The sequence below is a fragment of the Kockovaella imperatae genome (genome assembly GCF_002102565.1).
Source record: "Kockovaella imperatae strain NRRL Y-17943 chromosome Unknown BD324scaffold_12, whole genome shotgun sequence".
Taxonomy (NCBI): Eukaryota; Fungi; Basidiomycota; class Tremellomycetes; order Tremellales; family Cuniculitremaceae; genus Kockovaella; species Kockovaella imperatae.
Window position 1 is genome coordinate 405,935 of NW_019028952.1, and position 27,190 is coordinate 433,124.

The 27,190-nt window shown below is 52.5% G+C and overlaps 9 protein-coding genes across 9 annotated transcripts; 6 read left to right on the forward strand and 3 right to left on the reverse strand.

Annotated features, from left to right (window-relative positions):
- Positions 1 to 13: 13 nt before the first annotated feature.
- Positions 14 to 2,109, forward strand: BD324DRAFT_633792 (mitochondrial ribosomal death-associated protein 3-domain-containing protein). Its single transcript, XM_022016662.1, has 8 exons — positions 14 to 518; positions 627 to 646; positions 698 to 799; positions 852 to 963; positions 1,008 to 1,100; positions 1,150 to 1,538; positions 1,592 to 1,835; positions 1,968 to 2,109. Exons 1-8 carry the CDS (start codon positions 344 to 346, stop codon positions 2,087 to 2,089), a joined length of 1,257 nt encoding a protein of 418 aa, XP_021869287.1. The 5' UTR covers positions 14 to 343; the 3' UTR covers positions 2,090 to 2,109.
- Positions 2,110 to 2,133: 24 nt separating this feature from the next.
- BD324DRAFT_116477 (hypothetical protein) lies at positions 2,134 to 3,917 on the forward strand. The gene is made up of 3 exons (XM_022011944.1): positions 2,134 to 3,182; positions 3,240 to 3,393; positions 3,439 to 3,917. Exons 1-3 carry the CDS (start codon positions 2,625 to 2,627, stop codon positions 3,681 to 3,683), a joined length of 957 nt encoding a protein of 318 aa, XP_021869288.1. The 5' UTR covers positions 2,134 to 2,624; the 3' UTR covers positions 3,684 to 3,917.
- Positions 3,918 to 6,205: 2,288 nt separating this feature from the next.
- On the forward strand, positions 6,206 to 8,103 carry BD324DRAFT_116597 (hypothetical protein). Its single transcript, XM_022011945.1, has 4 exons — positions 6,206 to 6,898; positions 6,939 to 7,340; positions 7,384 to 7,750; positions 7,798 to 8,103. Exons 1-4 carry the CDS (start codon positions 6,395 to 6,397, stop codon positions 8,007 to 8,009), a joined length of 1,485 nt encoding a protein of 494 aa, XP_021869289.1. The 5' UTR covers positions 6,206 to 6,394; the 3' UTR covers positions 8,010 to 8,103.
- A 1,503-nt stretch (positions 8,104 to 9,606) lies between these two features.
- Positions 9,607 to 11,782, reverse strand: BD324DRAFT_633812 (hypothetical protein). The gene is made up of 5 exons (XM_022016663.1): positions 11,718 to 11,782; positions 11,521 to 11,661; positions 11,269 to 11,454; positions 10,860 to 11,208; positions 9,607 to 10,797 (listed from the first exon to the last, which is right to left on the reverse strand). The coding sequence occupies exons 2-5, from the start codon at positions 11,638 to 11,640 to the stop codon at positions 9,923 to 9,925; spliced, it is 1,530 nt and encodes a 509-aa protein (XP_021869290.1). The 5' UTR covers positions 11,641 to 11,661; positions 11,718 to 11,782; the 3' UTR covers positions 9,607 to 9,922.
- Positions 11,783 to 12,119: 337 nt separating this feature from the next.
- BD324DRAFT_609780 (hypothetical protein) lies at positions 12,120 to 13,794 on the forward strand (the record flags this gene model as incomplete). The annotated part of the gene is made up of 10 exons (XM_022014173.1): positions 12,120 to 12,170; positions 12,258 to 12,335; positions 12,425 to 12,458; positions 12,508 to 12,560; positions 12,621 to 12,869; positions 12,924 to 12,974; positions 13,024 to 13,157; positions 13,196 to 13,351; positions 13,405 to 13,587; positions 13,653 to 13,794. 10 exons carry the CDS (start codon positions 12,120 to 12,122, stop codon positions 13,792 to 13,794), a joined length of 1,131 nt encoding a protein of 376 aa, XP_021869291.1.
- A 3,363-nt stretch (positions 13,795 to 17,157) lies between these two features.
- BD324DRAFT_652792 (hypothetical protein) lies at positions 17,158 to 18,420 on the forward strand (the record flags this gene model as incomplete). The annotated part of the gene is made up of 1 exon (XM_022018552.1): positions 17,158 to 18,420. One exon carries the CDS (start codon positions 17,158 to 17,160, stop codon positions 18,418 to 18,420), a length of 1,263 nt encoding a protein of 420 aa, XP_021869292.1.
- Positions 18,421 to 21,673: 3,253 nt separating this feature from the next.
- Positions 21,674 to 23,509, reverse strand: BD324DRAFT_633825 (putative carnitine/acyl carnitine carrier). The gene is made up of 8 exons (XM_022016664.1): positions 23,276 to 23,509; positions 22,979 to 23,103; positions 22,848 to 22,911; positions 22,594 to 22,749; positions 22,401 to 22,537; positions 22,153 to 22,315; positions 21,949 to 22,092; positions 21,674 to 21,891 (listed from the first exon to the last, which is right to left on the reverse strand). The coding sequence occupies exons 1-8, from the start codon at positions 23,375 to 23,377 to the stop codon at positions 21,835 to 21,837; spliced, it is 948 nt and encodes a 315-aa protein (XP_021869293.1). The 5' UTR covers positions 23,378 to 23,509; the 3' UTR covers positions 21,674 to 21,834.
- Positions 23,510 to 23,655: 146 nt separating this feature from the next.
- Positions 23,656 to 25,581, forward strand: BD324DRAFT_633830 (cyclophilin-like domain-containing protein). The gene is made up of 6 exons (XM_022016665.1): positions 23,656 to 23,811; positions 23,894 to 24,274; positions 24,346 to 24,540; positions 24,611 to 24,816; positions 24,869 to 24,906; positions 24,948 to 25,581. Exons 1-6 carry the CDS (start codon positions 23,679 to 23,681, stop codon positions 25,438 to 25,440), a joined length of 1,446 nt encoding a protein of 481 aa, XP_021869294.1. The 5' UTR covers positions 23,656 to 23,678; the 3' UTR covers positions 25,441 to 25,581.
- On the reverse strand, positions 25,575 to 26,891 carry BD324DRAFT_633833 (hypothetical protein). The gene is made up of 2 exons (XM_022016666.1): positions 26,379 to 26,891; positions 25,575 to 26,325 (listed from the first exon to the last, which is right to left on the reverse strand). The coding sequence occupies exons 1-2, from the start codon at positions 26,716 to 26,718 to the stop codon at positions 25,730 to 25,732; spliced, it is 936 nt and encodes a 311-aa protein (XP_021869295.1). The 5' UTR covers positions 26,719 to 26,891; the 3' UTR covers positions 25,575 to 25,729.
- Between the last annotated feature and the right edge of the window lie 299 nt (positions 26,892 to 27,190).

Genomic DNA, 27,190 nt, shown 5'->3' on the forward strand with positions numbered 1-27,190 from the left:
AATATTTATGTTCAGTGTATTTATCTGGTGGCATTTTCTCCCAAAATATCCGAGACTGCCAGGCTGTCTGTATCACACATATACTGCTGCATTCGACTGACAGTTCTCACACATCATCCACCATGGCGTCGAGATCTCTGGCATTCAGGAGTCTGGCTCCTATAGCTGGGTCCTCGAGGACTTTCGCATCTACAAACGCCATGCATGCCGGCGCCGGTAGCGTTGGGCAGAAGAAAACGAATGGTGAGTTCAGGACAAGGTGTTTTGAAGACTTGCCTTGGATGTCGTTCCCCGGCCCAACGGCCTTTACTTCTTATGATCGCATCTCTTCCCATAGCACTATATGGCAGGGTCGCCTGTATTGCCCGTCCTCGGCATTCGTAACGTCCAGAGCTCTCAGCTAAGCTTCCTCTTCAGCCGCCGCCAAACCACAGGTCAAAAAGAAGACCGTTCTAACAAAGAACAGACCCGAGCGAGAGGTTATGAGTGGTGGAGGAGGAGGAGGCTCCGGAACAAAGGCATGTATGGTGTCGGTCATACTGTCCCATGGCTTACCTATATCTCCTAGGCGGGTAAAGCTGCGAAGCTGGATTACTCTATGGCATCTGAGATTCCGACCCTAGCAGGAGTAGTCGAATTCAGTCCTGTAAGCCATTGATCAGACTATATCGATCGCTGGTATCTGAGACGCTCTCAGGAACGTCTGATGGAGGACAATGTCGGGCTGCCGACTCTATTTCCCGTCTCTACACTTGGAGAACTCAAACCGTTCGGCCTGCCTAGGCAACTGGACAAGGAGGTGAGCCGAGTGTCTAGAGAGATGACCGGGGGACTAAATTCACTTCTTCCAGTTGACGAGCTATGGTCCTCCTGCATCGGTCGTGAGATATGCGACACTGGGTATGAAGCATATTTTAGAAAGCGGCGCATCGCAATCCTCCGAGGAAGCTCGATACCTCCTCAGTGAGATACCTCTTCATCTCACAACCTAGCTCACGCTTGCACAGCCGGACACCGTGGGAGTGGCAAGAGCTTCTTACTTCTTCAGACAGTCTGTCAGGCCCTGGTCAATAATTGGATCGTACTATACTTCCCGAGAAGTGAGAGCATGCCCCCGTTGATTAGCGATCGTGGCTGACCTCCTCCTAGCCGGCGCATGGATCGACAGCACCTTTTCCTACGAATACAATGCAGAATCTCAGACCTTCCATCAACCGTCCTTAGCTTTGCACATCCTTCAAACCATAGCCTCAGTTAATGGTTCTGAACTCTCGAAGATTCCCTCACCGAATAAGGACGGGACGCTGGCCGATTTCATCCGTAAAATCAAGAAGGAAGAGCACGCTGTCAAAGGCCTGGAACAGGTCATGACGGCGCTCGCATCTCAGACTCAAGTCCCTGTCCTCTTGGCCATGGATGACGCGCATACCTTATTCGCCACGAGTAAATACCGCTCACCAGATTACGAAAAGTTGCGGTCGTACCACATGTCTACTCCTCTCCTCATGTTGGATTACCTCACAGCGAGAAAGACATTTGTGAGCGAAGTCGAGCCCGGTCTTTTGTGAGCTGACTGACTAATGTCCGACAGAATCGCGGAATGGTTATCTCTGCCCTGTCCTACTCTGATACTGTCTTCTATCCCAGTCTGTCACTCGAACATGGTCTAGGCCTCGAATCGGACCGTCATCTCGACCCGTATGACACGATCGACCCTACGCACTATGCTCATGCCACGTCGGGTATCAAGAAGATTCATTTGCCGTACGGCATGTCCACAAAGGAGGCTGCTGGCATGTTTGAAATTTGGTCACGTAAAGGAATTGTCAGGAGATGTGAGTGAGAGTTTGAGATCCCGTCGGGTCCTCGGTTTGGGCCAGATCATTGCGCGCCTCGTGCTCTGAGCTTGGAGGACGTCTGCAATACACATCGGCAGGGCTTTTGGCTGACCAAGTTCAACCTCTTAGCAACGGACGAGACTTTCATGGGAACCTTTGCGGCCGCTGCTGGGAATCCCAAAGAGATGAGGAGAGGCGTTCATCTGACTATCCAAGCCTATAATTATTCTCCTGCGGGTCTCCATGAATGATCACGGTCATGCATCAGGCCATTTGTACTACACGGGTACGCTCGTGTGTCCTTGCGTGAGATCTGCGATCAGCTCACCACTGGGCCCCCCACCTCGCGCCGACATGTCCCAAGCACGTTATCTCCCAAAGTTTTTCGGGTGGCGGCTCGAAGCAGGAATTTTGGGTCAAAACGAGTACCTTTGCGGTCATTGAAGATTATCCCACTTCTCCCAACTGACAAATGGATCGCTATATGGTCGAGTATAAAGAGAGGTAGATGGTGTGGTTCTAGTCGTCGTGCTCGTCAGCTTTAGTCTTGTCTTCTGTGCTCTACAAAGCACCACCTATACAGCCTAACTTCACCGGGATATTATACCTCCCATTCGACCCGATCTCATTACCGCCTCATTGCGATATCTGCCACGGCTAGCTCGTTATTGAGGACCCCTCTCATTGCGTGATCGGCGCCGGTCGTCTACTGCAGCGGCGAATCAACGCCTTTCGGTCGGTCTATATCTCAGACTTCTCAAAGACTTGTCGACAGACATTTGCATCATGCCTCATCGACTTTCCACCCCTTCTAGCACCACTTCCTCCGCTGCCCTCTCCCTGCATCACTGTTCAGCCTGCTCCGAAGTCTCAGATTCCATCCTCAGTCCGTACGATGCGTTTAATGGACCGTCTGACTCCTCCTCCGACACTGGCACTAGCGAGAAGCGATTCTACGCTCTCCAGACACTTCTTTCCATTGGAGAGGCTGATCCTGTCCAAGTGGCAGCTGCTTTGTCGTCTCTGGATCCCGATGAATCGCTTATATCCCTCGCCACGCACATTGTCAAAATACATTTCCCTCGATCAGGGTATCTGGGTAACGCGTCCACCTCGTTGATACGGGAGATTTCCCAAGCCTGGGACGCTGGCTACGATGAGATCCGAGTAGCTCAGAGATTGAGGGATGGTAAAGTTGCGCCACCTTCAACTGGTGGATGTTGGCCCGCAAGAGTCGCTGCGTCTGACGAAGGAAACGCGACGGTATTCATTGGTGGATTGACGGGCGACGTAACAGAGTACTACCTTGCAGCGGTGTTCGCAGTGTTCGGCCCATATACTGGTGTGAGTGGAAATGAGCTGTTAGATCTCAATCGGACGCTGACACGATATAACTTTCAGGTCAAAGTCTTGCCGCCAAAGAGTGGAACGTCATACTGTGGTTTCGTCCACTATGTACATCGATCGGACGCGGAAGTCGTGGTCAAGGTGATGCAGGGCTTCGAGATGATGGGTCACCGATTGAGGATCTCGTGGGGAAGGTCAACAGGGCATCGTAAGTCTTCAGCCGTGATCGAGCAACGTGTCAACTGATAAACAGGTGAAGAGACTAGTGAAGTCTACCGAGGGAGCTCGATGCGACTGGAGAGTGGAGGAGGAGACACCAACGCAAATCGAGTCTCAACATTCGGCCAAGGATACTCGGAAAGCTCAGCGCCTGCCACGGTCGATCCGAATTTGATCGTCCAGGTTGCCAAGCAGATCGACAGCAAGGTAGCCATGGAGTACCTCAGACTCGTCGATGAGAAATTCAAAGGCGATGGAGCGGCCTTCATAGACATGTAAGACAGCTTGGCTTCTTCCTTAGATTGAGGACTGATGCTCCTCCTCCCTCCCTCAGCCTCAGAACAGTCGTCGCCATCAAGGGTGTCACTCATTCATTATCACCTCCGCCTATACCGTCTCAGCATCTCTCAGCTCCTTCAACATCATCTTCGTTCTCCCATACTCCATTTGATGTCCCTAATATATGGCACACAAGTCAATCTTCCCTTTCTGCAAGCTCTTCCACCTGGCACAGGAATAGCGATCCATCTTCGCTAGACTCATTATCGGACGGATCATTCAGTCAAGTTGTCACTCCCCCTCTTGGACCCTCTGTTCCGGATAGAGGGTATTCTATTGGACCGCTAGACAATGTCAGTGGAGAGAAGTATGGATGGAACAGTAAGACGCCCTGGGATAGAGCTGCACCGGTTGGTCCGCTTGACTGGCCTTCAAGGGACAAGTCGCAGTATCAGGGGTACTCTGGTTTAGGTCTCAGTTTGAAATCCTCGAATTGTACATAGATTGTTGAAGAGTGAATCCATATAAAAGTCTACAAGAAACACATGTACTTTTCTTTCCCGCCGTGATGCGATACGGTACGAATGAGAGCAGCTGCTTGCCACAACTACAGCCACAGCCAGAGGATTAGACCGCCACACGCTGATGAAACAAATGGGGCTCCAGAGTGGCGAACAATGACGTTGAGAAGAGGCGAGAAGTTTCAAGTTCAACGTCTTTCCCACCTCGGATTCATCTGAACCTCATCGTTGGGAACATCTTATATCTCTCTCTACTCTTTAGCGGTCCAGTCGAGATGGTCAAGACGTCTATGGGCCCCCCCTCGGCCCCTTGGATTCCCCAAAGGGACTCCGTTTAGAGTAGATGAGCGAAGTGCTTATCACGGACTGCTTCAGGCCCAAACGAACATAATCCCACATCACCACCTACTCACTGCGGCCAATTGTGACTTCCTTTCATGCCCTTGGGCTCTTTCTATCGTCCTCTCGAGACATTCAGTGAAGACATTATCTATTGCTCAACCGACGCGACGAAGCCGTGTCGTGGTGGTTAGTAGCCTCTTGATCAACGTCGACGTCCTGACAGGTGAGTCATTGATTGATCTGAACCCTTCATCGGCCTCGGATATTATCATAAGCTTGTCTCTCGCCCCGGATTCGAAAAGTTCACTTCCTTTGATCCGGTCTTGTATGCTGACTACATTCAGGGTTCAGCATATTGTGTCTTGACTCTTGTCACTGATCTCGAGCGAGGCCCTGAGGTCGGTAGGTATCTGCTATCTTCATTTCCCAGGGAAGCGTCTGGTAGACGTGGTGAGGATGCAGTCCAGTCCACCCCGATCCATAGGGGTGAGTTGCTGCTCAAATATCCAGAAAACAACTATGACTGACCTTGCTCTCTGTCTCTGCGCACATTCCATCTCGTGATCCCTCGCCACCTCATGCCTCGCACACCCGCTTTCCTTATAGGTTCATCCCGATCCGTCTGGGGCTCAAATTTACCAGGACGCCAACGGTCACCAGATCACCTACAATCAAGCATCACTGGACGATCAGACACGTGCAATCCTGGAACATCAGGCTCGAAATCAAGTATCTACCTTCGCCGGCAATGGGCCGGGAGCGGCTAGGGATGCAAAAGCAGCGGCTCTATGACAACTTGGCATCCAGGCTCAGTACCCTAGTGGAGGGCTCCAGTACATTCCTCAGGCTCATCCCCCTCGACAGGTGTCCCAACAATCCATCCGGCCGCAAACCAATGTGTCTATGACCCAAGCCAACGGCACAGCCTCCGTCCATCCGAATGGAACTGCAGCTGTTGCAGGTCAGTACTATGTGGAAGCTCAAGGGCGGCCAATTCAAGTAGGCCCACCTGGGCACTTTGCGTACCATACTCAAGGGTCTTTTCCCGTCCAGACTCCTCAATATCGAGCTGCTCAAATGGCGCAGGCCCAGCGAGCCATCGATCTACAGCAAATGAACGAACATTTCGTGCAACATCAGCAGAGAGTTCAACGGCATGAAATGGAGAAACAAGAAGCGTTGAGGTTGCAGCAGGCTTACAGGATGGCTCAAACACCTCCAGCTCCTAGACCTGTAGTGACACCTGCCAATCAATCTCCTGCAGCCGGACTGGCTTCTCATCCTGCTTCCATCACTCGATCGATCAGTCGAGCGGCTTCTCGGGGTCCCTCACCTGCTCCGCCAATCAGGTCCTTTCGCCCTCCTCCACCTGTCGCACTTCAGCGAATGACACCTCACCCTTCTCACGAGCCAGCTCCAGTTGGTGTGGGGTCAGTGAGTGGTCCAGCATCAAGCGCTTCAATCGCCGTTCGACCTCCATCTCTGGCTGGTCAGGAGAACCATGACACTGCACAAGATCTCGTCAGGCCAACAGCGTCAGACGACTCAGATGGCAGTGGCCCTCGCGGCTCAAATGCCTCTGCTGAGAAAACCGGACTCAACTCTGTCCAGCCTCGGTCTGTTCAGCACATTTCGCTGAAGACTCGAGCGCGGCGCAAGGAAGAGACCGTGGCAAAACTGCAACGACACATCGAGCAGGCTCAGAATCAATTGGAAAGCGTGATCAAGGAGGAGGCCGCCGTCAGACAGCAAGCATCCAGTCGACCTTCAGAGTCCGAAATGAGGCAACGATTCGATCATCATGTCTTGGAGTAGTGAGTTGGAAGTTGCTTCAAGCATTCAGAGCTGATGCTTCACTCCAGCCTTAAAAACGCTGGATACACCGACGTCGCCAATGTCTTGAAACAGAACCTCGACGAAGGGAAAGGGGACCCGGTCGGAATTGAGGAAGAGACGGGTCTCCTGTCCAACTCTGCGAGGGTGCGGCGCCTCGAGAACCAAATTGAAACCCCTGTCACGCCTCAACGCCCCACTACTCAAAGCTTCTCCCCGACAAAGCATTGGAATCAGCAGAAAGCGCCCGAATCATCCTCGACACGTGTCAATCTCTCAGCCTCGCATCCAGCAATGGCTCACGAGGAGAATGCGAGCAATGAACGCGGCGACACAGACCTGACGTCCGATGAAACACAGGATCACGATGACTCCGGTTCGCAGGAACAAATCGTGACACCAATGGCACTCGACGAACCTGCACGAAGCGCAAGAGTCAAAGAGGAGAGTCATTCGCCTTTTAAGAGATCTTCAGGCAACGCCGCCTCGATTGATGGGGATCTAGGCTATCTCTACTCCGTGAGTAACCGAAACGAAGTCATTCTCTGACCAGCTCCAGTGGTGGACCATTTTTGAGGAGACCCAGCGGCTCACAAAAGCTAGAAAGCTGAGCGTAGAAGTCGACTTGGAGTCTGTCACTGGGCCTCCTCTCAGCGCTCACCCCCCTCCTTCTTCGGCACTTGCGGCTCAGATCGCAGTATCAGCTCCTGCAGCAGCTGTACGGGCTACCTCAGTCGAGGCCGGTCGGACTGCTGCAAGAACTACTTTCCCGCCAATGACCGCAATTCATCCTCCGAATGGCATTCAGAGTCAGCGTATCGAGGCTGCTGAAGATCCTGTTCAAGCGAAGCTGAGAGCTGCCGAGGAGATGAGGCGTGCTCAGCAAGCTCACATCGAAGCTCAGAATGACCCGAATAAGCGGCGTCCGTCCGTGGCCGGTGGATCGCTCGGAGCTCACAATGTAAGCCTCATGGATGGGGAAAATCAAAGCTGAATTTGGTCAGACAAGCCAAGGCCAGTCTCAAACGATCATCCTCCCAACGGGGGAGCACGTCCAGATGACTCACGAGCAAATCTCACAACACCTCCTGGCGCAGGCTGGGCAGAGTACATCCCAAAGACAAGTCCCCGCCTGGCCTCAGTCTGGCGCCTTTCAGACTACCTCTCAGCCCCAACGAGCCATTATGCACCCTTCACCTGCTCACGCCAGGGGAATGGTGAACGGGACGACTTTACAGACCTGGCCTCCCAGTGGTATCGATGTGGGAGCTTCGCCCTCAGCAGATAGCGTCATGAGTGCGAAGCGGGGTGCTGATCCGTCAGCTGTCGATGTACAGACGAAGAGGGCGAGAATCACGGGTAAAAAGCCGAGTGAGTGTAATTGAGCAAGCCGTGTAATGATTGCTTATTGAATGCAGCACCCGAGGATCATCAACGACAGGCATTGGAAATCGCTTCTCGGGTAGCTGGAGTTCAAAGTCCCGCCGTGTCTCGCTCTGGCTCAGTCGTAAGCTCCCCTACGCTCCGCCCCATTGACCCTTCCAGAACCCCTCGGCTCAGGGACATCCCATACCAGACCCTCATCGCCGTTATTCTCAGCAGGCTGCACATTACGCTCAACAGCAGATAGCCTCTTCATCCGCCGCTGGGATCCTCTTGCAGTCCCCCGGTGCTGTCGAGCCGAGTAATCTGGACCTGCCGTCGCAAGCGGTCAATCGCACAGCTTCGAGTCCAGGACTGGCTCTTGATTTGAGCACAAACGTCGGTATCAACGGTCTCGGCACTGGCAATGCTCTTGGCCAGAGATCCGCAACACGGATGACCGCCGACGATGCTGTGGGAGCGGTCAATGACGGTGACTTGGAGATTCCTCCGCCCAGTTCCGCAAGTTCGACAAAGCGACGTGCTCAGGTCCGTAAGCCGACCGCAGGAGCTAGAGGGACGAATCGTAAGAAGGCGCCTGCTAGGCTCAAGCACAATCCAGACGATCAAACTTTGGGCGGAGGTCGAGACAATGATGTTTGGGCAGCCTCGTCTGAATCTGCTACTGCTGTGCCGGTCTCTGGCTTGACAGCGTTGTCTGGCTTTTCTGACCAGGGTCGCGAAGATTCTGACTCTGTGCAGCTCGGACTCGGAGGAGACTTTACATACCCCGAGGGAGCGGGGGATTCTTTCAAATCCCAGGTGAGTCCATCATTCTCGCGATGATTCTCGCTCATCCTCATGAATCCTCAGACTGAGCCCAACGGGCACCAGCCCGCACCCATACCTATCATAACCGACGAGCAGTCGCTTCCAACAGAAGATCAAAGCGCTGCAGACTTTTTCAAAGCCTTTGAAGGGTTTTCAGGAGGTACCGAACAGCCAATCTCGACTACCCAAGAGAACTTTATGACGTTTGATTTTGATGTGAGTGTGTGACCTAGAATCTCGGGAAATCTTGATTGATTCGCGGGACAGTGGGGCTCGGCCAATTTTGGTGGCGGTGGAGACGAAACGGATTGGGGCAACTTGCCTGATACTGCTGTTCCGGAGCACATTGAGGGATAGACAGAGGATGCGATGGCTGGGGAGAAGGAAAAACAAACAAACTGCGAGGTAGCAGGAAGATTCTGTCTCTTGTTCATGACGACGAAACCACCTCATTTCTGATACGATTTTTATTGGTATGTAGTAATTCTGTACAAACGATGGACGACATCTTGCGGGGGGCTCATGAGGAGGAATGTGACTTTGTGCAGTGGAAGAGGCAGGGGCGGGAGGAGAAATATCACTTGATGACTATGCACAGCGAGTGAGGCGAGCTCGCGGTCGAGCTGTACTCTATTGTACGATATGGTAGGGTCTGTCAGAGGTCGGGCGCACAGCACATTTACATTCCATTCGCCGTCTCGTGTATTATGAGCTGATCTGTATCGTGTGAGCACTTGACAGATACCTATGTGTCATTTCATACTGCCAGGGGCAGGCGAGCCAAAGTGGCACTGCCTCAATATTCTCAAAGTCTCTGGCTCCGGGTCACTAAATCGAAAGTCTTGCAAAGCTCGCCCTGCCCTATGCTCTACTCTGAGCAAGCTTGTCCGCATCATGGAGACCCATAGGATGATTTTGTCATGTCTAGAAAGTGTCACGGATCTTGCCCGACGTACGTCTGCACAGACGGCATTATCTCTTGATCCTTCAAATCCCCCTTTTTGACGCCCCGTTTGTGGGACAACCATCTCGTCATCTAATCGCAATGCATACACATGAAAAGTAGAACCGATGAGAGACCCCCTGAAATCTCTCCTATGGCGTCTCGAGATTCACACGAGCTCAAGACAACACAATGTGAAATGAAAGAGGGTGGGAGAGGAGACAGGAAGGGGTTTTAAGATAACATGATCAGAGATGAAATTTCTCTCTCTAGTCGAAAGAAATCTTTTGATTCTCAGCAGGGACGATTCCGCCGGTTCGAGCACCACTGAAGCAGAGACAATCCCGAGTCAGCATACCAGACTTCGACTTCGACAGGCAGGCGATTTAATTGAAATAAAGAACTACTCACCCTCGCGGCGCGCCTCTACCTCGTCCACCGCCAAAGCCTCGACCTCTTCCACCACCTCGATCACCACCGAATCCACCTCGACCACCTCCACGACCGCCGAAACCACCTCCACGTCCACCACGGTCGCCTCCGAATCCTCCCCTTCCACCTCCTCGTCCACCACGACCTCGTCCGCCATCTCCGAACGACCTGTCTCCGCCCTCAGTCTTTGGTCGATCGTAATCGACTCGGATGTACCGTCCGGCCAGCTCCTTGCCCTGCATGCCCTCAAATGCAGCCTTGGATTCGTCCAAGCTGGAATATTGTACGTAGGCATATCCTTTCGGAGCCCCAGTGTCCCGATCTGTGGGAACCCGCACACGTTCAATGTCCCCAAACTCGCCGAAAGCCTCATAGATTTGATCTTCCGTCATGGAGTAAGACAGTCCACCGACGTACAGGGTGACGTTGGGAGGGGAAGTCTGGTCTCCGTATGCGTTTGCACGTTTCGCAGCGGCCTCACGAGGTTGACGAGGTTTAGCATAGTTGACTCGGATGGTACGTCCATCCAACTCCTTGCCATTGAGCTCGACGGCCTTGGCAGACGCCTCGAGGTCGGTAAAGGTGACGAAACCCATTCCTTTTGATCGACCGGAATCTCTGTCGAGCATGACCTTGGCCGATTCGATAGTGCCGCAGGATTCGAACTCGGAAGCGAGCCAATCGTCGTCAACGTTCCAGGACAACTGTCCAACAAAGACAGTGAGAGTAGGCTCAGATTCGCCACCAGGAGCTCCGAGAGCGTTGCCACCGGCACTGGCACTGGCACTGGCAGTAGCGTCGGTCTTGGCTTTCTTGGAAGGAGCGGCCTCAGTCTCAGCCTTTCGCTTGCCTGGGAGAAAGGGTATTGGTCAGCGTGAAGGAATGCAAAGCAAGGCTAAACTGCAAACTCACCGTTAGCCTTTTGGTCGACCTCCATAGCTTCATCTGCCTCTTCCTCATCATCATCGTCGTCGTCAGAGTCAGACTCGCTGTCGTCGTCATCTTCATCGTCCTCCTCAGCGGCGGCAGGCTTGGCTGCCTCCTCATCCTCTTCGTCGTCGCTTTCCTCGTCGCTGTCTTCATCCTCATCAGATGAGTCGTCTTTGGCCGCAGTCTTAGCAGGGGCTTTGGAGGCAGGTGCCTCCTCCTCCTCATCCTCATCGTCGTCGCTCGAGTCCTCCTCGTCTTCATCAGAGTCATCCTCGGACTCGCTTTCGTCCTTCTTGGCAGGAGCAACCGCGACCTTGCCCTTTGTGCCGTTCTAAACGTCCACGGTCAGTGGTCGTGCGACCAACAAAATGCAGGGAGGGTAAAAACTCACAGCCTTAGTCTTGGCCGCTGGCTTAGCCGCCTCTTCCTCTTCCTCATCGGAAGAATCACTGTCCTCTTCGCTGCTTTCCTCCTCCTCAGACTCCTCCTCAGACTCTTCCTCAGACTCTGATTCGGTCTCTGGTGGAGTCGGGGGCTTGACGACCTTTTCCTTCTTGCTCTTGGATTTCTTTTCCTCCTGAGGAGACAGACAGACAGAAGATCAGCAAAAAGACATCCACCAATAGTACAGAATCAGACCCACCTTGACAGCTACAGGCGCAGGAGCAGTGACGACGGGTTTGCCTTCCTTCTTGCTCTTCTTGATGGCCTTTGCATCTGCATTCTTCTTCGCAGCGGCGGCAGGGGTAGCTGATTTCGCCATGGTAGAGGTAGGGAGTATGGGCTTGAGTGATTTACCCTATCAGCTTTGCTGTCGTTGTTCCCCAGTCGTTGACTCACAGAAAAGAGTTGAGATGGAGAGAAGGTTGAATGAGAGGACCAAGAAGGAAGGGCTGCCGGAAATTTTAATAGACCGGTCTTCGTTCCAAAACTTTTTTTGAGTGAAGCTAGGTGGAGGGAGGAAAAATCAAACCAAGTCACGTGAGGTGGAAAATTTAATCGCTGACGGAAGGATTGCCACGTCAGGCTGCCACGTGGGAAATTATCAGCCCAAGGTGTGTGCTTTTGGTCCGGTATAAGCCGAGAATAGCCGAACGAACCTTTCTCCTGCGAAAAATCAGGTTCTCAAAGGTCACAACATACCAGTGGAAATCGTTGCTGCTCATCACATCTTCTGCGTCTCTGTCCTCTACTTCACCCTCACCGCAACTCCTGTCCTCCTCCTCTTCTCTTCCAAACAAAATGATGCGCTCAGCTGTCAAGAGTCTGTCTAACCCCCTAAGGTCCACGTCGGTGAGTTCAATAATGGTTCCATCCGTCTTCCAGTGACGTATATCGTGAAGGTTTTGTGCTCATGGTCTGTCTGCCTGTCTTTCTCAGGTCTTCCCCAGGACATTTGCAACCTCCGCCATCTCCTCCACTCCTACCTCTGCTTTCTCAGCTAAGAAGGGATCAAATGTGAGTCTCTCTTTCAGGATACAGCTCTGGGGGAATATTACAAGCCCTTGGGTGAATAACCTTCACATCGCGCTCACTCCTGCACATAGGGCAACTACACCGTCACGATGATTCCAGGAGACGGTGAGCTGCTCCGCCTCGTATCGCCTCCAAGTAGCTCACTCGTCGCCAGGTATCGGTCCTGAGATCGCCGAATCTGTCAAATCCATTTTCAAAGCTGCAAAGGTGGGATGAAAACTTGGCTCGCCTCCCTAGAGGCCAGACGACTGATTCCAAAACGCATAGGCACCGATAGACTGGGAGGAAGTCGACGTCACTCCGGTCCTCGTCAACGGCAAGACTGCGATCCCTCAAGATGCCATTGACTCGATCAAGAAGAACACTGTCGCTTTGAAAGGACCACTCGCTACCCCCATTGGAAAAGGACACGTTTCTCTCAACTTGACGCTCAGGAGGACTTTTAGCCTGTTTGCGAATGTCAGACCATGTGTCTCCATAAAGGGATACAAGACGGCCTATGACAACGTCAACACGGTGGGTCTGAGCGACACACCCATATGGGATTTAAAGCTGAAACGCGCTTGTCAGGTTCTGATCCGAGAGAACACTGAGGGAGAATACTCTGGTATCGAGCACGAGGTACGTGTCAGACTGACCATCCGGAGCTTCACTTAATAGTCCCGCTCAGATCGTCGACGGTGTCGTCCAATCTATCAAACTCATCACCTACGAGGCCTCTGAACGAGTAGCTCGATATGCTTTCCACTACGCTCAGGAGAACGGACGTGGCGAAGTCACAGCGGTGCACAAGGCACCCATCATGTGCGTCCAGCAGATATCTTGTAGCTCACAATGGTCAGGAAAATGTCCGACGGCATGTTCTTGACCGCCTGCCGAGCCGTCGCCAAGGAATACCCCAAAGTCAAGTACACTGAAGATCTCTTGGACCGAGTATGTTTGCGAATCGCCACGGACCCATCACCATTCGCCGAACGGGTCATGGTCATGCCCAACTTGTGAGCGGAGGCAAATTTGTTTTCTTGTCAGTGCTCATGCCTCGCCTTGCCAGGTACGGTGACATTCTGTCCGACTTATCTGCAGGATTGATCGGAGGTCTCGGTCTTACGCCCTCTGGAAACATTGGAAAAGATGCTAGTATCTTTGAAGCTGTTCATGGATCTGCGCCAGACATTGCTGGTAAAGGATTGGCCAACCCTACAGCCCTCCTTCTCAGTAGTTTGATGATGCTGCGGTGAGTCGGACCCCCGAACGAAGAAAGCTTTTTTGCTTTTGGCTGACGATTTTCACGATTCCCAGTCACATGAACCTCCACTCTCACGCCGACACGATTGAAAAGGCTGCATTGAGCACCATTGCGGAGGGCAAACACATTACGAGAGATTTGGGTGGAAAGGCCGGAACGAAAGAGTACACTGATGCTATCCTTGCGAGGATCTAGAAGAAGGATTGAAGGGTAAACGCTTAGATAGATGTCTGTCTCGGTTTCCATTCCGCGACTTTTTGAGTCCGGGAGGGATGGAGTCATCATGTCCTACCATTGAATCATTATGAGAACAAGAAGAGCCCTCATTTCAGTATGGCGTGTTTCGTCGAGCATCACAAGCTAGCTCAGGGAATCATATCAGCTGGCTGCGGACGCAAAGGAGAGATACGTATATGCGGATATGCTCTGGAAATCTACCCCTGAATCCTCCTTCAAGTCGATTGCAGCCTAGTGGAAAGAGATGGGCCTGGCACATGTAGCTGTTGTTCATTGAGACCCGCTCGTTTCCACTGGAAGTGCCGATGGTGAGGAGGTTCGTTCCGGGAAAGCTGATCCATCGGAAATGGGCAAGAGTGTCAGATGACGTGCGACGATGGGACATGAGTCAGGAGGTGTGATTAAGATTCTACCTTGCGCTCAAACGGTGACGACGACGTGAGTGGGGGGAGGGAGATAAAACAGAGACTTTGTCCGAAACACCATCAGATGACCAGTCTATCGTTGTAGTCCAGACGCATCGAAAGTTTCGGCGAGCGGAAATGTCCATTGGATCCCAGTATCGATCAATCATGGGGATGTAGAGTCGATCGCATTATGACATCACAAACCTAGACGTTGTCCGAAGCATCGCGGAAGTGCGCAAACCTATCTATGGCTAGGCTGGCTAGGCCTCAAAGTTGTGACCGACGAGGCCTCAAACGACGAGAGGACGGAGATACTGCCGCTGGATTCTCTTTCTTGATTGGACAAACTGGGGGTCCATCAAGCCATCCATTCAGCCAAAAATCGTTCGCGAACCCTTGAGTCTCCGTGGTGAGTACCCAGAGGGTGTCAGATATGAAACAGAGTCCGTACCAAGGCAGAGACCACCACCAAGGGGTGGCTGTCGCTAGATCTCTTCACCCCTTTCGGCAGGATGGCTCGGCCGAGCAGGGAAAGGAAAACGAGACTCACTTGGCATGAGGTGCCTCTGCCTCTTCGTACCTCGTTCGTGTTTCTGCAAAGCACAGCCAAAGCACGAGATCAAAAGGGCGCTAGCCAAGCGATAGACAACGGTGCCATGTCGACAGAGACCGAGCTTGTCAGAGACTCCCCAAAAAGCTTTGACTCTGGACAGAGGCCGTAAAAACGCCAATCAAGGGGGGGTGTCCACAGAGGCGTCATGTATCAGGATGTATCCCGACTGAACTGGGCCGACGAGACGGGTAAACTCCGCACATATCTAGGCACTTCGCACGCACACGCACACTCGCAGGCCGCAGCCCCCCCGCTGTGCTGCTTTGAACGTTAAACCATGCACATGCTCGTAAAAATGCTTGTTATGGCCAGTTTCGCGACACTGTGTGTCCGACCAGGCCAACGGGCCAACACAGGCCTTCTGTTGAGATACACGTTCATAGTGACGTCGATAATGTCGCGGATAAAAAATGCCCAACCCGAAAAAAAGAGGGCCAGCTCTTTGTTCCGCCGCTGCCTGGTGAGACTTTGAACTAAAAGCAGAGCTATATCTGGACTGGCGCCAGTGCCTTGTGAGGCGGGGCGGGGCGAGGATATACGATCGAGCACACAAGCATAAAAGGTTGGTTGGCCGCTCATCCCGCGATGCCTGTCATGCAAGCTCTAGCTGGGCGACCGACCTCCTCAGACAGTTTGTACAACATTAGGTTGACTTGCCGCATGTACGAGAGAAAGGAGCGATGAATTTAGTCAAGGCAGGCAGGCAGGCGGGCGCCCCCCACCCCCCTCCCCCTCAAATAGGTGAAAGTGAGATACCACCCCTCTTTCCCTCTCGACGGATAAAAGGAAAAGACCTGCCCTCGTGACCTCTCTCTCTCTCTCCCTGCACTCAGCTAAGCGGCTGTCCCACGTCCACGTCCACGGGCCCAAGACGTTCCTATGTTTTGTTGTTCACAATTCATTTCCGTCTCTTCCTGCAGTGCCTTTTTTGGTGAACTTTGGTTCAACTCTGTGTTCTATCTCTTCTCCTTTCTTTCACAGTAATAAAACAAGGTTGTCGTCATCATCATCATCATCTGACCTCGCTGTGCGTGCTAGACCTCCTCGATCGTTGGCCATGGGTAATGACATCTGTTTATGCGATGATAATTGAACTCAAATATATGATTAAGAGAGTAGTCAGTCTCTCTCTCTCTCTGTCTGTTTTCTTCTTCACATTCATCATCATCTCTCTCTCTTTGCAATCGTAACATCGTCGCGCCCCCCAAAATATCAATTCATTAACAAAACGCCTCGAGCGTCTCCTCATCGCTGGAGCAGAGGCGACCGTGAACTCAGTTGCCGCCCAAAACATCCACGTCCCTCGACCTAGCCAGAGACACTCGTCGGTCCGATCGCTGAATACCGGGATCCGATCAGGACGCCGGGCTCCCCCTTGTCGTCTCCTCAAGCGCCAACTCAAGCAACCCAAGACACTCGCAGCCCCGCCAAACTCTGGTCCGTAGCTCGGCATCCTATTGAGGGTCTGACAGACCTACGCCATCCCGTGTGGCCCATCCAAGCATCTGCCGAGAAAACAAAAGCCTTTGAGAGAGAGCTCTGCCACACTGTAACCCTGACAAGCAGTGAGCGTGACATTATCAATTTTTCTTGGGAACTCCCCCTCTCTGTCCCAACTGGTGAGTCTCGTCAATTCCTTCTCGCCTGCTTTGCCGCATCGAACAGCAGTGTGTGTGTGTGCCTCATCGTCATCGTCTGGGCCATTCGGGCATGGGTTTGAAACAATGCACAGTTGCGCTGCGCTGCGCTGGTCTGCTTGCCTGCCGCCTGCTGCATTGCATGGACGCCATCATTCTCCACGACGCGTCTCGATATAAAAAAAGACGCGTCGCTGCTGCTTGCTGCTGCTGCCTCCCTCCCCTTCCCCCGCGCAGCCGCCGCCGCCGCTCGCCGCTCGCCGCCACACCCTTTTGACCCATACATATACTTTTTTGAAGGCGTCTTTGATGGAGGGGATATACTCTTGACATCGTCATTGACGTCGACACCCCTATCCATCCATCCTATCCATGAGACTCGTTACATCTTTGTTGTTCATCAGTGACTAACACTCGAGACAGCAGGTTCGTGCTCTCTCTCTCTCTCTCTCTGTTTGATCATCACATCGGTCTATCGCTCCACACAGCAACCATCAGCGGATCTATTATTTATTATTATCATTATATCATCGACGGAGCGTCATCTCGGATACTCGTCAAGTCAAGGTAAGGAGAGGGGATATTGTATATCAGCCTCCCCTTACCATCGCTCTTGCTCTCTCTCTCGAAGCGACATCATTCATCCAAAACTCATTAGCCCACCATGTCGATCGCTGTGCCGTCTACTCCGACTCCTCAGACTCCCTTCATTCCGTCATCCTCTTCGCCAAGCTTGTACACTGTCACCACACCGCCTGAATCAGTTCGACGCTATGCCAATGCTTTGAAAGCATTCACACGAGTCGGGATGAACGCCGCCATGGCCGAATTGCGAGATGACAACAGAGAAGAAGAGAGACAATTCGACCGACGATATGGATACGATGATGAAGATCCCATAGAGAGGCATGTGAGGTTGTACCTTACACCGGAAAAACAAGAGAGAAGCCTGGTGGCGGAAATTCAATGTGACGTGGAGGAGGCGCAGGAAGATGTAGAAATGATGGAGGATATGGAGGAAGTCGATGGAGACCAGGATCGCAGTCGACGGCCAAGTCTACCTGATGGTCCTGCTGGACTGGCTAGACCTTTTCGACCAGGTCTGATTCACTTTCATCGATCATCTCGTGGATCTATCCCATCCCTTTCTGCCTCTGCGCCATCCTTCACTCGAACCGATTCGTCTGCGTCCACTCCCTTTGGTTATGACGATGATCCAAGGGTACACACTGTTGACACGCCAGGGAGCGTATGGAGCGAAGCGAGTTTCGAGGCCATCCGAGCGGACGATTGGTACAGCTTGTATGGCAACAGCCAACGAGCAACAATGACGACAACTCGAGAAGAGAAACGGTATTCGGGCGAAAGCGATATGACGGAATCCTATGCTGGCAATAGGACAACCATTGGATCAATTGACACAGCTACACCATCATCGCCTCCATCTTCCATCCATTCTGGACCTTCTAAACGGCCGTCATTGCTTCGACCACGACCCCGTGCATTCCCTTACGCTCCTCTTTCAGAGTGCATACGCGCAAGAGACGTCGACATGGATCGATCAGCGAGCCCGGAGCCAAGACAGCGCAAAGTATCAGGACCACGCCACGGGGCCGATGCACTGTCCACGTCAGGGATGATGACTCGTTCGAGGCAGAATTCCGACACCATCCCATTATCCAAACTTGCCACACCGAGTCGATCACGTCAAAATTCAGGCAACGCACCCGTTTCTACTATCCTCGCCAGATCAAGGCAAGATTCTGACGAGTTGAAAGTCGCCAGACTCGCGCAGCTAGGTCTGGAATCACCATCCACCTTTGAAGACGATGCCGGAATGGGCGGACGAACCATCAGCGAGACGATGGTTTTCCAAGCTGGTCTAAGGAGTCAAAGGGGTCGGCCGGGTCTTCGGAACGGCAGTTGAGGGTGATCTGCAAGATCAGGGTTTCGACGCGAACGAAGCATGGTCGATCGACGGCCCTAGTGCCGGTTGGCGCCACATAACAGGTTCTTTGGGATTAACTTTTTTTTGCTCCCCCTTTGGCGTGGGCATGTTGGCACACTCGTCCGTCCGGTTGACCCGACATGGACAGAGTCCTCGACAACGTGGTCTGCTCCGCGTGGTGCTCTTGCTCACTCTTGGCGGCAGGACGGCCATTGAATCTCCTCGTTGCGCCATGTAGAAAGTATATTGGTTGGTTCTCTCTGTCTCACTCTTCCTTCGCCCTTCACTATCCATTCCGCTTCTTCCGCCGACCTCACATCCTACACTGTATCAAATGGTTTTCACGATCCGACTGTACAACTCCAATACACGACCTGTTCGACTCTGCTGATTTTTCCCACTGTATCAAATATCTTTCTTGGATACGACGCTTCCTCTTTCTTCCCGCATACGTAACACGCTGGTGCTCGCCATGATCTGCATTTCGCCAAACGAACGAGGAACGAAATACGAAACTCACCAAACGACGATTTGTAGCGCTCAAGACTGGATGTTGTCCTCTTACTGTTCAAGTATACACGGCCCAAAAGGGCGACCTTATTATTGGGATACAGCCGGCTCTCATACCGCTGCCGACGGCCCTTCTTATAACTTTTTGATATGTCATCCAAATACACGACGGACTTTTCGTATACGTTTCTCGGGGAACGCGATCGACCTAGTATATGACTTGTTTTGGTAGATGTATTCTGCTCTGAGAGTAATGCATTCAATGGATCAGTCAGTCTCAAGGCGATTTCTCACAGAAGCTTTTGATTCGCCCAAAAAAGTCAGTCGCGGGGCAGATTGAGCATTTCTCGAAAATGGGATCAACATTGGATCTCACTCAGTCTTCAGTCTCTTTCCATTAATCCCTTCATTGTACTGCCGTGTAGATTGGTGGACCTATGGACACAGCAAGAGGAATCTGATCAGTCACTACACTCATCATTTATTGCCCCCCGACCATGGCAACGGCTCAGACTGTACCTCCCATTGCACCCCCGACAGACGCAAACCTCACACCGAAACCTCGTCCCAAATCTCGAGCCAAACGACCACCAAAGAAGGTCACTACTGACCATGACGAATCTTTCTCCACACCTGATGCGCGAGCCCCGAAACAATCTCGACCCTCAGTATCCGAAGCGGATGTCATCGCGTTTCATCTCTCACGAAGTACACCGCACTCGACGCCCTCGAGCTCCAAACCCGTCGCTGCGAGCTCTTCTTCTAAACCAAAGACGAGAATCAGTCAACCTTCCTCTTCATCCTTTCCGTCCCTTTCCAATCTCGCCGCGTTGACTCGAATCTCGTTGAGCTCGGAACATCCTTCCAAGATCCCTTCTAGAGCCTTATCGCAGTCTTTGAAGAAACGATCACCATTAGCGGACTCGAGTTCATTGCCAGAAACCGAAAATGTTGCAGGTGCAGGAGAGCCATCACAGAAAGCAGGGACGTTTCAGGAACATGATTCCACAGAGAATGCGTCCACGTCGATAAAGAAGGTATCGTCCGCGTCTGAGAAGAAGCGAAAACGAGTATCCACCTCCAAAAAACAACCCATCCCTTCGCCTCGAACATCTACCAGGAGACCTAGAGGGAATTCAAAATCCTCAGAAGGTCAATCATCCGATATCATCCCTGAACTAAGCGACGACGACGAAGGCTATGATCAACTACTGTCCTCCTCTCAACCCATCCGTCCGAGTCTTTCCCCCTTGATGAGGATGACAAGTATGGACGAGACGCCAACTGCGAGTCGTCAAGCTGGACAAGTGGATTCTCAAACGACGCCGACGGGGAAGAAACCAGTCAAAAAGAGGGCACGCAAATCTGCAGGGGAGACGGTCGTATCAACCAAGTCTGTTGACGCAGAAAGTGAAGAGGTTCGGATCGGAGGCGAGGAGAAACAGGCGGAGAAGGAGAAGGAGAAGCGTAGGACCAAAGGTGCAGCCCAGGTGAAAGCTGCACCGGTATCTGAGTCGATGCCTTCGGTGGCATCTCAGGAGGAGGGGGATAAGTCAAAAGGGACGAAGAAGCGCAAGATCAAGGCTGCAAGGAGCCAACTTCAGGTGGCGGAGACGACCATGGATGCCACTACCCTTGCCCATGTCGATACGAAGGCCTCAACCGGTACGACGACTGCACCTGGCAAGGGCAAACGACAGTCTGAAGCGGAGGCTGAACATCCGCCAAATCACCATACTCCAGTGACCAGCGAGAGAATCGATGCGGCGATGGTACAGGGGGATGGTACCACCGAGACACAGGCCAAAAAGCCCAGAAAGAGCAAGTCTTCTGACAAGACCGCTGCAACGGGAGATATGGTGCAGGAGGCGGTGCCAAAAGTCAAGAAGTCACGAAAGAGTGAGACCGGCCAAGAGAAAGTGGCAGATGAGCCAGTGGAGACAGAGGCGAAAGTGAAGAAGCCACGGAAGAGCAAAGTCAGCGAGGAGGTCCCGAAGGAAAGAGAGGCCGAGGTCGCTTTGCCCACACCCTCGGAACCCAAAGAGGCGGCTAAAGAGGGAGACGCGATGGAGAAGAAAAAGACGGCAAGGAAACGGAAGGTCGATGGTGCGACGGCCCCGGCTGCCGACGCAGACAACACGAACCGGGAGACGGTGGCCATGGCGATGGAGCCAGAGGTATCTGCACCTGCTACAAAGAAGAAAAAGTCGAGCAAGTCGACCGACGATCAGCCGATAGATGCGACGCTGGGCGAGAAGGACGCGAGTGGACACAATGATGCACCGACGACGGCCAGTACAAAGAAGGGCAAGTCAAAGACCACCTCTCAGGGCTCGGAGGAGAAGCAGAAGAAAAAGAAAAAACAGCAGCAGCAACCGCAGCACGAGGCAGATGGATCGACAGATGGAGCTGCAAAAGTTGATGCAGGGCCCACGACGGGGAACCATATCGAGAAGCCCAAGATGAAGCCCCGAAAGAGCGGTACAGATGCTGGCTCTAAATCTGCATCTCGGAAAGAGAAGAAGTCTACAACTCCCAGCTGGCAAGTCGGTACCCCAGTCGCTTCGAGCCCACCGGGACCGTAAGAGACGAGTCGTGGGCAGGTCCGGGATTCTATCGTGGCTCTTGCTTAGTGTCAGTGTCTACTGCGTGTTGATAATGGATGAGGAGAGCTTGTTGTTTGTACATATCGATTAGATTGCTTGAACCTTGGACAATGACAAACCCATTCTATTCACGCGCATAATCTAGACGATGTCCATCTCTACATATTTCCATGAAATGCACCTGACACGGCAGGGCCGGGACGCGCAGTCCTAAACCCCACGTGCCCCCTATCACCAAGTGTACCGAGGCCTAGGATAGATTCCTCGCTGGCCACCTCTACCAGAGCGAGTCCATCAGTTTCAAACTGAGCTCCACACCGACAAACGTAGCGGCCTATAGGGCCGAGTCAGTATCATAATAGGAGCATGGATGGTCGAGGCGATGTCTCACATTTGCAGGGAAAGCCCTGGCCATGGCCGGTCCGAAGCCTTTCCAGAGAGCCGTCACTCCATCCGCGGCAATGAGTTTCCGAGCACAATCTAAGAAACCAGAGTACGTCCCGGAAGGCGCCGATTGAAGTCTAGATTTGATGGTCTACGCTACCTTTTCAGCAACGGACCTTTTGAGTGTGCAGAATCAAAGAGTGGCACTTACGTCCGGAGGGATGGCCAAGGTCCACATGGCGACTCCCGCTGAACCTCCAGCGAGCATGACTGCTCCTATGGATAGAGGTGGGGCTGCGGCTTTTTCGCCAGATGGCAGAGTGACGGGAGGAGCGGACAGTGAACGCTTGAGGAATTCGTAGGTTGCAAAGTACCTATTGGGGGAGAAAGAGAGCGTGTCAGGACAGAGCGTATTCGGATATGTAGTATGGGGAAGCCGGCCAAAAAAATATTACCCACACTGCACTTCCTGGACCATCTCTCGCCAATGTGGCAAACGTCCCACGGAACAACGATCTGAATCCACCTTCTGCATAAAGCTTTCGAATGACATCTATCGGACCATTGTATTGAGATTGACCGCCTTGACCTTGGACCTATGGCGGGGATCAGATCCGTGATACAAAGGTTGTTAAGACTCGACACTTCTCACCTGAAGCAATACTTTGACTCGCTCAGCTGGAGCAGCGACCAGTGTAGCAGGTACGGCAGAGAAGAACCCCGCGACTGCCAATTCACTGAGGGAGAGATGTTGATCTGTCCTATTCGGCGTAGCGGCATAGACGAGTCGTTTGCCCAGGTCGTATCCCTGAGGAGGTCCGGGGCCTCATCAGCAAGACATCCATCGGAGGCTGAAGTTTGGGGGGGGGGGGGGGGGTCATTCGATGTTGGTCGTCTCAAACTTACCCAGAAAGAGATGGCGAAGATAGGTGTAACTCCAACAAGCGGAGGCGTGATACCGCGATACATCCTGTGTTTGAGGGTCAGCGGGCGCGGGCGCGAAGGTCAAGAGTCGGAAAGCAGGGGCCTGGACTCACCCCCTTATACCATCTGCGGCGACGGTTTTTCTGACCACATTGAGAGCACCGGTGTACGTCCCCGGAGCAGCCGTCTGTAATCGAGTTTTGGTCAAGTCGAACGGATGCCCAACGAGCACGCAAGACTAGCAGCAAATCGAGCGTCAGCGAGTTCCATACAGAAACCATGAATCAATCCGGAGTCCAGCACGTCCTCCTGTCTTGACCTTTCTATCTGACCGTGTCACAATCTCCCTCCTGATCCCACCAGGTATTTGTGGTATCCATGACTCTGGACCCTCGATCACACAGACTCACGATTCCTCCAAACCCTCCACTGAGGAAGCTCTTGATGGGATCAACGGTCTGCTTGGCAGCTTGTTTGCTGGTCGCTTCCAGCTCTGCCGATTCGTCTGACATGAGGAGCGGAAGTCTGGAGCCTTGTTCTACGAGCCAGTCAAAGGGGACGAAGATACCGCTGTCAGATACGAAACGTTAAAGATGATGCTGGATTGTATTCTGCCTATTATTATTTGTAAAACCACAAACTACCGACCCGGTTCAAACTTCATAACCGTTCCCAGTCACCGTCATCATACATCGATCGCGGAGTTGGGGTTGAACTCCGCTCGGCGGCGAGTTCCGCCATCTCAGGTACAGTTGCAGTGCTCGAACTGCCCTCCCCCTGTACTGACTCGTCTACATCTAACATCCAACAACCATGTCGGTCATGCTGGAAACCTCCCTAGGGGAGCTGGTGATCGACTTGGAGGTGGAAAAGAGTCCTAGGACATGTGAGAACTTTCTTAAACTTTGTAAAGTCAAATACTACACTTTGAATGCCTTTTTCAATGGTGAGTCGCATTTATGGCCGTTGCCCTCCCCCCCCCCCCCCTCTGATCTAATCTATCTCACTGAAACGCTTCTACCCTACAGTATCCAAAGACTTTATCGCACAGACGGGAGATCCTACCGCCACAGGGACAGGTGGTGAATCGTTTGCCTCCTATCTTCATTCCATCACTCAATCGACCTCTGCCAAACCACCTCGATATTTCCCAGCGGAGATTTCGACAAAACTCAAACACAAGTCCAAAGGCACAGTCTCCATGGCTGCTTCTCCGACTGATCCTCCGGGTTGTGCCAGTCAATTCTTCATCACGCTGGCGGATAATATAGAGTATCTGGATGGAAAGCACGGTGTTTTTGGACATGTCATTGAAGGGTTCGAAACGTTAGATAAAATCAACGATGCTTTTCTGGACAAGGATGGTAGACCTTTACAGGATATAAGGATACGGCATGTGGAGATCTTAGGTGGGCACGTCATCAGATACGGGGAATATATGTGTTAGCTGATACGGTCGGGTTTCGCTTCGTTCCCTCAGAGGACCCTTTCCCGGATCCGGTGGACATGATACCTGAACCTCCATCACCTCTCCGACCTCCAGATGCCCAATCACGTTCAGTCGTCCGTATAGCCGATGACGAGAACCCACTCGAGCAGGTCTCAGAGGAGAAATCAGAAGCTCTACGACGTCAAACGGCAGCTGCATCCTCAGCTCTGACATTGGAAATGATCGGTGGGTGGGATCGGGATGGAATGACTGCGGCGGCTCGACATGGTGATAGCTGAACCAAAACCACATCCAGGTGACATCCCCTTTGCGGCTGTCAGACCGCCCGAGAACATCCTGTTCGTGTGCAAGCTGAACCCTGTAACGATGGATGAGGATCTCGAATTGATCTTTTCGCGATTCGGCAAGATCCTCAGTTGTGAAATCGTTCGGGATAAACGATCAGGGGATAGTCTCCAATACGCCTTTATCGAATTTGATGAGAGATCCGCGGCGGAACAGGTGCGTACCGCCCAGAATACAAGCTGGCCAAGACTGACCATATCCTCATCAGGCATACTTTAAAATGCAGAACGTCCTGGTGGATGATCGGTGAGCCACCCCTCCCAAAGGGCAAAGACTGATCAAAGTAGCCGCATATGGGTCGACTTCTCTCAGTCCGTAGCGAAAATGAATATTGCTCAAGTCACTTCGAATCCGAGAGGTAGAGGAAGAGGTCGAGGTGGTGGTGGTGGAAGAGGAAGCTACCCTGGACGTGGGGGCGGAGCAGGAGGCCACAACCATGCAAATGCTGCATCCTACGGAAGTTCTCGACACGGAAATGGAAACGGAGGCACAGACGGTTACGGGATGGTCTTTGGTGACACTAATGATGGCGGTCGTTCGGGTAAACGAGAAAGGAGCTACAGTCCAAAGAGGAGGCGGGACACCAGTCGTGAGAGGGAGCGAGAGAGGAGGTACAAGGACGAGGATAGGACTCGGGACAGAGACAGAGATCGTGATAGAGACCGGTACAGAGACTACAGGGACGGACGAAATGGGCACACGTCTCGTCGGGAAGATAAGCACAGGGACGACAGGGATAGGGAGAGATCACGCAGAGATGACCGATATCGAGATAGGTAGGCGTCAAGTGCTGCTGTTTCGATCATGCATGTGGCGTGATAAGGCAGCCAAGTCAAAGCTGTAACGCTGTCTAACCAATTCGGACAGATGTAGGCTCACTCCTTGTCCTGTGGCCGCATGCCCTGGTGTATGAACATGGATGGAAATGCATGAAATGTATGCTACAGAGAAAGAAAGAGAGTCCGACTAGTGTATACAGATCTGTGAATCGAGGTTCTCCTCCTGACCATGTCAACCTAAGTCAAGATGAGCTCTTACTCGAGGATGAGAGAAGGTTTTAAGTCTTTCCTCATGTCGAGGTCTTGACCTTTTTGGACGACTGTACATCTTCATCTCCAGATACTTTGTCCTGCTCCTTTCGCTTCGCTCGAGGCTCCGATCCGTCACTCTCCCATACAGTCGAGGAATGACCATTCTGCTTCTCAACATGCCCATTGGTTCCCTTCACACTGTCTCCCTGCCCGTTGGAGACGGTCTCATCTTTCTCCTGACCATCCTTGATCTCCTCGTGAGTCTTCGCTTCCGCTTCCTTGATCTCCTCTGACTTTATGGTCTTGTCATCCCTTTCAGCCTTGGCCTTACCACCCATCATGTCATCCAGAGTAGCCTGTTTCGTAGGGTTCTTGTCGACCCCACTGAAATCGACCTTCTCAGAGGACGATGTCTGGGAGCTCGAGGGTGGTGGCAGTGAGGACGATGGAGGCTGAGCGTTCGCTTCGGCTTTCTTGGCTCCTTGTTCAGAGACTACTTGCTCGAACGATTTGGCACTCTTGTCCGCTGCTGGCGAGACCGCTTCGGCCTCTTCAAGGGATGACGCAACGTGTGCATCGGTCTGCTTCTGTTCCACGACGTCTGGGACAGGTCTCTCGCCTGTGGCGGCAGAATCTGCAGAATATGAGATCAGCGTTCCACGACACGACGCTACGGCTAGCTCGCACCATTCTGCTTTGTCTGAACCTCCTCACCATGTGTGACTCCATTCTTCTTCTCCACTTCTCCTGCTGGTTTCTCTTCCTCATCACCCAAGCTCTGTCCTTCTTTGAGCTTCTGAATGACTTCACTCGCTTCTCCTTTCTGCATGATCTCTACATCCACACCTCCTTCCGGAACGTTCTCCGGATGCTGCTTTTCCAATACCTTGATGAAACCCTTTTGCTTGTCTGTAGCGGGTTCAGCGCCCGTCGCCCATTGATCAGGGTGAGATAGATGGTCTGTGGGTAAAGGTGGGAGAGATGCCGGATCAGCACCGGTAGCGGTGGTCGTGCTGGGCTGGCTCATGATCGATCGGTAGAGCGGGAGTTGTGGGTGATGCTAAGCGAGGTCGTGTGAGGCTGATGCGAGGTGTAGTTTAGATACGAAGATGTGATCCCCCCAAGCTCACTCGTTGTGGGTGCTAGAAGCTGTTCGAGCAGGTCGATGCAGTTGAGAATATAGTCTAGAATGATGATGAGCCAAAAGGTTAAAAAGGTGATCGAGAGATAAGTCGCGCCTCGATCATTTCCACGTGTCACATCATACTACTCAACCATCGTCAACAGGGAAAAAAGTGGCAGCAGTGGCAGTGTAATCCGTGGGCAGATGCATCAAATTATAATAGGGCAGCTCCTATCCTCTTCCTGGTATCATCCTCCGTATCAAGCGTTTCTGGGAGAGGTGTGAAAAATGATGGGGACGAGTCGTAGGGTGAATATTATGGAGATGTAAATGATTCCCAGGCAAGAGATGAGCACGCCCCGGGTTCGACAACGCC